Consider the following 8,287-nt stretch of genomic DNA (forward strand, 5'->3'; position numbering starts at 1 on the left):
CATGACAAATCACACATTAGTTTGTAGTTTCACTTTTCCTCCATGGCTTGTAGTCTAAAGTGTGACGATCTTTGAAAGATAGCGAGAACCACCGTGAAACAGTTGTAAGGTCAGTAATCGTTACAAATCTTAAAGATATCCAATATATTGTGTGACATAGTAACAGCGGCGTAGGCTATGCAAAGTGAAGATCCGTCGATAGTGCGATAGACGGATTTGTCTGATTTTTTTTCCACTTCCTTGACACCCCGCTCTGCAATGTGGCTTTCCTGCTCGCTTCTACATATTCTACTCAACATTTTGCGCACATGTTGGAGGGTGGCTGCAAATTAGACCAACATAGTCTATCATAATATGATAGTTGTTTCACCAGATATCTCTTGTTTGTGTGTGTGTGTGTGAAAAGCAACATCTAGCCTAGTTCATAAAGAAATGCTGTTTTGGAGCAGTTGATTCTTTGGCAATCAGTTTCCAACACGACAGCAACCAACTGTTGGTAGAAATGAAGAAGAAGGGGCGTTACGATCATCATCTGTGACAATCTGCACATATTATTTACTATTTTTACATTTCATATTGCACGATTTGAACTAAAATGGCAACACGTTTTCTTTAACAATACGGAGCAAATATCTCATATGGCATTAAGATACTCAAATATCAGTTGCCATAGCCTGTCATGATCTTAGCCTGTCAATGTTTCAAAGAACCAGCTTTAGATGAATTAGAGTGAGACACCTTAAAAAGATTTAAGATTGATAATAATTTTTTGCTGAGAATTTCAACAAAAGGCTTATTAATGATGGCACATGAAATGGACGTTTTGGAGTTAATGTTGATGTAGTGTCCTAGTAACCCCCAATAGAGGGTGTTATATTATCAAATATGTCTCCCATCTTATTTGCAAGGGTGGGGTCTGTGAACGCTTGGCTGATATTTTTACATGAACAGTTTCAGGAAGAGCTGTTGTGTTTTGACTTTTTGTTATCAACCTGTTGATATTCACACTCACTGTTTTTGCAGAATCATGTCATTTTTTGCGCTGCTTTCTTCAATCACTCTTAAAATAGGTTTTCTACATAGCAGCGATTGTGTTTCTCCCAGCAGATGGCAGAGCCGGGCAGGACTGTGAGGGTAAGTGGTCTGCCCACAGACATTGAGGATGACAGGCTGAAAGACAAGCTAGTTATCCACTTCTTGAGAGCCAGGAATGGAGGAGGGGAAATAAACTCCATCACCATTGTCAAGGCAACGCCCGTCTCTGCCCTCATCACCTTCGAGGACAGTGGAGGTCAGTGGGGTCAGGTTGTGTGCATGTCTGTGCATATGAAGTGTATGGAGGGGGATTTTTCTGAATACTTGAATGGTTCCATTACAGAATCATGTTGGTGTGAAAATGCTATTAACAATATTATATTATCTACATTACCACTCAGGTCTGACAATAGAACAGTTAATGCTTCATTAACTTTCACTCTAAAGACTCCAAAATATAATTGCAGTAATTTGCAAAGTATCAGCAACATATTTCACTCTGTCGGCTGTCACCAGTGATTTACACTAAGCTGGAATGTTGACATGCAAGTCAATGAAATAGCCAATGGTAAAGCGCTTAGACAGGATGCTTCACAGACTGAGATTGATTTCCGTCTGGTGACCCCTCTCACACAGTGGTACAGAGAGTTATTCAACACAGCCAGCACATTCTGCAAGTGGATGAGAAAAGGTATAAAGTCATTGTAACTGAGCACCGTGAAAGCCTGGACCCAGACAAGGTATACTAATGTAGAATATTCGGAAATATGTCAACAAATACTGAATATACAGTAAGATCCATTAGTGTTTGTTGTCTTTCTTTTTATATCATCATAGGTCATTTTAAGTTTATCAGCAACTGTCGACCACAGCCAGCTTCCTGGGGGAATAATGGCACTGACGAGGCTCCATAAGAGCCACCCTGATATCCAGATAAACTACGATGCTACTGAGGAATTGTGCACATTGCATGGGGCCTATTCCAAAGTCCAGGTGGCTTTGGCACAATTATTTGACCATCCTGGAGGTCCACAATCAGCAGAAAACAAAGAATCAGGTCAACCTTCCACCAGTGGCTCCAGGTCCGTTCAGATAGCACAGAAGCCTCGTACTCTGGAGTCTGAGGATCAGAGCAGGAAACCTAATAAGCAAAGAAATCCACGAGAGAAAGTTCACATTGGCAGACCTTCTGATGAGAACAACTCCAGCTCACATAGAGACCTGGCACCTTATGGTTATGGCTGGGAAGATACTGGCCAGACAGACGGTGCAGCTCTGCAGCTTCCTGGGCATTCTACCACGCCAGAGGAGGACCTCACACTAATTGTGGATGCAGACATGTTCCAGTATCTGCAGAAACACTGCCGGAAGGAATACCAGCAAATCCTTAGTCAGTATGGTGTTGATGTGGTGGATATGACAAATCAGGGGTTGACTACTCTGTTTTTGCAGGTTGCGACAGGAATGGGGGAGGGTGGTCGAGATCAAGAGGGCCTGAAGTTAGCAAGAAAGGCAATAAGTAGGCTTTACCAAGAAAATGAGACCAAGATCCGTCGAGACCAGCTCTCTAAGAGTATCCTGTCCCTCGGGGGCGGACTGCAAAGGGCGATAGAGAACTTAAGTGTCAGATTTCCTAAGCTTCTTCTGAATGAAGATGATCGAAATATTTACATTATTGGGAGCAGTAGTGACGTGTCTGAGGCCAAGCAGTTTCTTCTCCTGGACCCCAGCAAAGTGAGGGGTAAAACAGAGGATGTAGCCAGTCTTCTAGCCCGATATCCTCCATACGATTCAGGTTTATCAACTCATGCTGATGGCGAGAGTGTCCCCCTCACCATGTCCTCCACTGTAGATTCTCTGGATGACAGGATAGATCAGCTGCTGGGCAGGTCAGAGGAAGATGAGAGGAGAACTGAAGGAGCCAGAAAGTATAAACTAGCTGCTCGGTTTAAGGATTTAGGGCTTAATGCGTTAGGCAGTCGACCAACTGACTTCACCTTACGAGGGCTCTCATCTCCCAGTAGACAAACACGCCTTGGGCCAATGTTAGGGCGTGATGTATTGTCAGAAACAGCAGGGATTGCTGATGAAAGCGTCTCCAGAGCATTATCCCAAAACACTGGAGGGGACATATTGTTTAAGAGTGGAGATGCTTTGCCTTCATTTGCTTCTATGCAAAATAAAAGCTCCTCCAACTCACATTTAATTGATACTCAACCCAAGAGTTTAACATCCCCCCTTAGCACAGCTCAGTCCAATTTGTCTGGAAGTAGCCCACTTCCACCTGCTGGGTCTGGATCTACCTTGAAGCGAGCTAGTAGTTTCTCAGGAACGCCTCTGCAGAAGGCCCAAGTTATGAGTCAGAAGAGTCAAGACGACTCCGTCAAGTCCACAGTCGGAGGCAGGGCCAGGTCCTCTAGCTTCAGTAACCAAACAGGGAGGGACAAGCGGGACGTCTATAATGCAGAGATTACAGTTTCCCTTGTGATGTGGAAGCACATAAAAGAAGCCTTCAGCACCCGAGTGGACGACCTGACTTCTGACGTCCAGATGAAAGAGAGACGCTCTGAGGGTAGTGGTGATGTGACTGTCACCTTCAGAGGGGCAAACTCATCCAAAGTGAATTCATGTTGGCTAGGTTTACAGAAGCTGGTTGATTCAGTTAGTGTAGACTTCTCTGTGCAGGAGCTGCGCTTGTCGGAGCTGGGTATTAATGACACAGCAGATGAAACTTTACAGGCTTGTTGTGCTGAGGTACGTAGCCGGTTCAGGAAGCTTACCATGCAATTTTTAAAGAAGAGCCTATATCTTCTCGGTCCAAGGGAATTGTGTTCTCAGGTAGATGCTTCACTGCGGGAAGTATTTTCTAGAGATTCAGCCCAAATACCTGAACAACAGGATTTCTCTGACCCTTCTACCTCACAATGGAATCAATCCACATTTTTACAAATGAATGAGGACCAGAGTACTACTCTGCACTGTTCCAGTAATCCTAGGTTGATGCTAGAGAGCCAAACAAGCAAAGCTGATGGGATTGATAGTTATCAGGAAAGGATAACAAACCAGAGAAGTGACTTTTGTGAGACAGAGCTTGTGAATGGATCTGTTAGCCAACCGTTAGTGAGGAAAGACCCTGTCATTAAAGAGAAGGTGAAAATCGGAGGTACAGTGGAGATGGATGGACAGAAGACTGAGGCATTTGTCAGCTCTAAAGCAGGAAATGATAAGAGTGCAAGAATTGTGAATGATGTCGGGTCAACAACAACAACAACAACAACAACAACCCCTACTGATAAAGACATGGCCCTTCATAAGAAAGAGAGAACTGTACATTCTACCCAAAAGGGCAGTATGCAGCAAAGACAAACAGAGATCCAAGACCCACCGGAGGAATCAAGATCAGGTCTGGTAGGCCTTGGGTGCATCTGTGTGTGTGGGGGGAGTGAGATGTTGATGAAAACTAAGTGTGGGGCTACCATGTGCTCAAAGTGCCTGGACACTGTACATGTCCACTGCAGAGTTTGTCATGAGAAAGAGCTGACGGCACGGGGCATCCAGGGCAAAATGAGCTACTCTAAACTACACATCACCGTACCAGGTCACAAAAAAGACTCGGCGATCAAGATCACTTACTGCATTCCTGATGGTATCCAAGGGGTGAGCTTATTATTATTTTTTACATATTCTCACTGATAACTGTTGTATCTGATATATTTCACACATTGTATTGTTTATTGTACACCAGTTTCCTTAATATACTATGTATTACCTGACGTCACTTTACAGGAAATGGTATTATCCTTTGTAAGGCTTTTATTACAGAGAAGCTATACACAGATACACTTTATCGTGTTGTAGTTGACTCCAATATGATTTCAACAAGCATTTAGCTGAACTATTATGATTTATAGAGTACTGGAAAATACATAGTGACATTGTGTGTAGAAAGTTACTGTACTGTACAAGTTTCTTATGAATGGTGTGTGCTAAGGTATCATATAGAGCTTTTATAATTCTTTTTGCTCACATTTTAATATATAAAGACTTTGTTTACAACAGTGGTCTTTGCTTTCTGGCTTACCAGGAGGATCACCCTTCTCCAGGCGAGCCATTCCAAGGAGGGGTGTTTGAAGCCTTTCTTCCAGACTGCGAGAAGACAAGGAAGCTGGTGCCCAGACTGGAAAAAGCATTCAAGCAGGGACTCACCTTCACAGTGATGGGCAAAAACACAGGGGCCAATGTCACCTGGGACTGCATCCCACACAAGACCACCCTACATGGAGGCAAATCAGGGTGAGTGAGGCCAGTGGGAACAGAGCTGTAGAGTTAAAGGCCACACTAGTCCATGTGTCTGAGCTGAACACTCTTCTTTTTGTCTCTCTCAGGAACGGTTACCCAGATTCCACTTACTTGACTCGCTTGTCTGAGGTCTTGACCTCCAAGGGGATCGAGGAGCTACCAGTCAAGTCGTAAGATTAAAAGCAATGTGAGGAGAAGTTCTTATGTAGTTTAAAAAAATGTGGTTTGAGTCATTTGCACTGTATTTGTGTGGGGAGTTCATGAGTTCAAGGTCATGATGTCTGATAATGTATCTAGAGATTGAAATATTTTTCAGATAATAATTATGGCTCTCATTGCAGCCATTTTAGATTTTTAAAATGTTATAACCTGCCTCACTGTTGCTTACTATAAGATTTGAGTTAGACTTTTTCAAACTAAGAGAAAATGAAAAATGTTACCAACCACTATTGTCCTAGTTATTTCACATAGCATTCCAACATGTTCTTACTGTCTCAGCTTTATTTTGTATAATAAAATGCATACTATTCTGTAGTGTACATGGTACTGTATAGATATCCATCTTGTATCGTCCTATGTAGTTTTTAGGATCATTTATCATAGTTTAGTGTAGTTTAAAAACAGGAAGATATTTGTAGAATATTGAGGAGTAAAATTATATATTTTTTAAATCAGCTTGCTTCTCTTCAGTTTTTTTTCAAAATGGGCACAGAAATAAAAAAGCACATCTCCTGACTTTTTGTTATGCTTTTTTTTTTATTAGTCCTGGAAAACATGTAAGGCATATGGTAACATTACACACTGAAGCGTTACAAGCTCTAAAGGCCATGTGGACAACATGGCACCACGCAGTAAACCCAGAGTCAAGCACAGAAGCAGCATCAATTCAAAGGGTTTAAAAAACAAAGCCGAGAAGAGTGTTTGCAACCAGAAAAAAACAAAAAACAACAACACAAGGAAGGACAGAGTAGAGGAGAACTAGCTTAGAAATCAACCTGTTGGGTATGCCCTGTAGAAAATGGCCAGTGGTGACTGAATTCCAACAGGTGGTGTGTAGTGGGATGGATGTGAAGTGAGTTCTGAAACATTCCCAAGGATAGGTTAAGGTGTATCATGAATGAACCAGCTGGCCATGACATGCTGAGGGTGAGGAAGAGGGAGTCAGGGAGCAGTGGATTGGCTTCAGTTGGCAACGTGATACAACTGGAAGGGCATTCTCCTTCTTCACACCACGCCACTACACAATGACTAAACTATCGTGGAAAGAGACGGTGAGCTGTACACAAACACATGCCTTATTTTCTAGTTCTCTCGAATAAACATGCATCCTAGTACTGTACATGACAAACCCAGCCAGGTTGTACTTCCATAGCATCTCTGCAGTGTTGCTGTAATGTAAAAATGACTGCTAAGGAAACAATAGCTGCAGGCAGATGTGGTTGTTGTTTGGGTTCTCAGTGTGGATGAGTGAACACAGTTGCTCTGAATTTGGAAATGACCCACTGACAGAGAATCACCTTTTGACTCAGAATACTAAAGCTTACATCGAACATGGATGGTGTGACAGATGGTTTGTGCAGTGAACTTGGTGAAAAAGACTGATGTTATGTGTGTGTGTTAGGAAACGCAAAATTAGGTTGGCTTCTTACATGAAGTAAACGGCTGTTTGGAATGACCTGAGAAACCATATAAAACAAAGAAATTCACCTCAAAGCTGAACGGTGGGTGCCTGTGAGAGACTTCAGATATACAAGCCAAGACAGACAGAAGAGTAGCTATTGGAAATACTACACTCATTGTCTTAGTACATTTTTCAGACCCAAAACTATGAGTGTTAATTAGTAATATCAAATCTAAACCTGCTGAGAAAATTACCACTTTGTTTATTTTTACTTTGAAACACCGTTTTTCTCACTGTGCATCTCTGAGTTGCTAAGTACTCTTGCATACGTGTCTGGAATGACTGGGAAACCATTTCAAGATGACATTACACTGCATCTTCACCATGGTGTAAGTGTGCTCAGGCAGCAGGCCAACCGCCCAACTGATTGAGTTCATCTCAAAGGCATCTTAGCTCAAAAGAACCAAGGGGAAAATGTGAAAGAAAGAAAGAGATTATAATCGGTTTTCCACATGCCAATAACTGCATGCAACTTCAAATTCCAGATGTCAAACTAATGTTTTATTTGCTATAAATGTGTATGGAGAGAGAAGGGGGGCGGTATGGAGCAGAATTTTGGGCCGCCACTGTTGCACTGGCCAAGAGGCTCTGCAGATGCAGCACAGGGAAAAGAGGAACGTCTCTAATAATCCTTGAGTGAACTGAGATCAGCAGTAAAGCGGAAATGTTGTGTCTGGGGCAGGCCAGAGCTGAGCTATGATCAGCCAATAAGCTGGGGTTTTGTGCAGCTGTGTTACAGTATTGGCATCCCTGCACAGCTGTGTGAAAACATCTGCTCCCTCACTTGCTATACAAGCCATTTGGAGATAAACTGAAAGAAATAGAAATCCATAGAGTCCGGTGGAGCTATGGATTTGGAGGAAATTTGCAGATTTCTGCGAATCTATGTCTTTTGGTGGAGTATTGAACCTTAAATGCACCATGTCCAGTCCCTTTTCACTGTGATACTAATAGTATGGTTGTAAACACTTCGACCTGTTGTGGTCGACATGATGTGAAAGCTGGTAAAACACAGTGAGAAGGGTATGAATACGGAGGGAGGTGCCTCGGATTGAGGTAAGCTGTGTGCAAGGAGAGAGGCACAGTGCAGGCCTACACTTGAGCAAGACTGCAACCAATCAAAAACTACAAATTGTGTTAAACCGTTTGTAAACTGCAGCAAAAATTCTGTCAGCACCCATAAGCATTTTGGGATACAAATCTGACACACTATGAAAACTCTTATATTTTCACTATTCTTCAAGATTGATGGAAATGCATCCAAAAACAGAA

The 8,287-nt window shown here is 42.5% G+C and overlaps 1 protein-coding gene across 2 annotated transcripts; it reads left to right on the forward strand.

Annotated features, from left to right (window-relative positions):
- On the forward strand, positions 1-6,069 carry LOC144530730 (uncharacterized). Of its 2 annotated transcripts, none has more exons than XM_078270436.1 (6): positions 1-109; positions 1,108-1,291; positions 1,672-1,775; positions 1,873-4,692; positions 5,120-5,328; positions 5,421-6,069. In XM_078270436.1, exons 2-6 carry the CDS (start codon positions 1,108-1,110, stop codon positions 5,506-5,508), a joined length of 3,405 nt encoding a protein of 1,134 aa, XP_078126562.1. In that variant the 5' UTR covers positions 1-109; the 3' UTR covers positions 5,509-6,069. The 2 variants fall into 2 exon arrangements, with proteins under 2 accessions (XP_078126562.1, XP_078126563.1); XM_078270437.1 differs by having other exon boundaries at positions 24-109; positions 1,105-1,291.
- The last annotated feature ends 2,218 nt before the right edge of the window (positions 6,070-8,287 follow it).

Source organism: Sander vitreus, chromosome 15 (genome assembly GCF_031162955.1).
Source record: "Sander vitreus isolate 19-12246 chromosome 15, sanVit1, whole genome shotgun sequence".
NCBI lineage: Eukaryota > Metazoa > Chordata > Actinopteri > Perciformes > Percidae > Sander > Sander vitreus.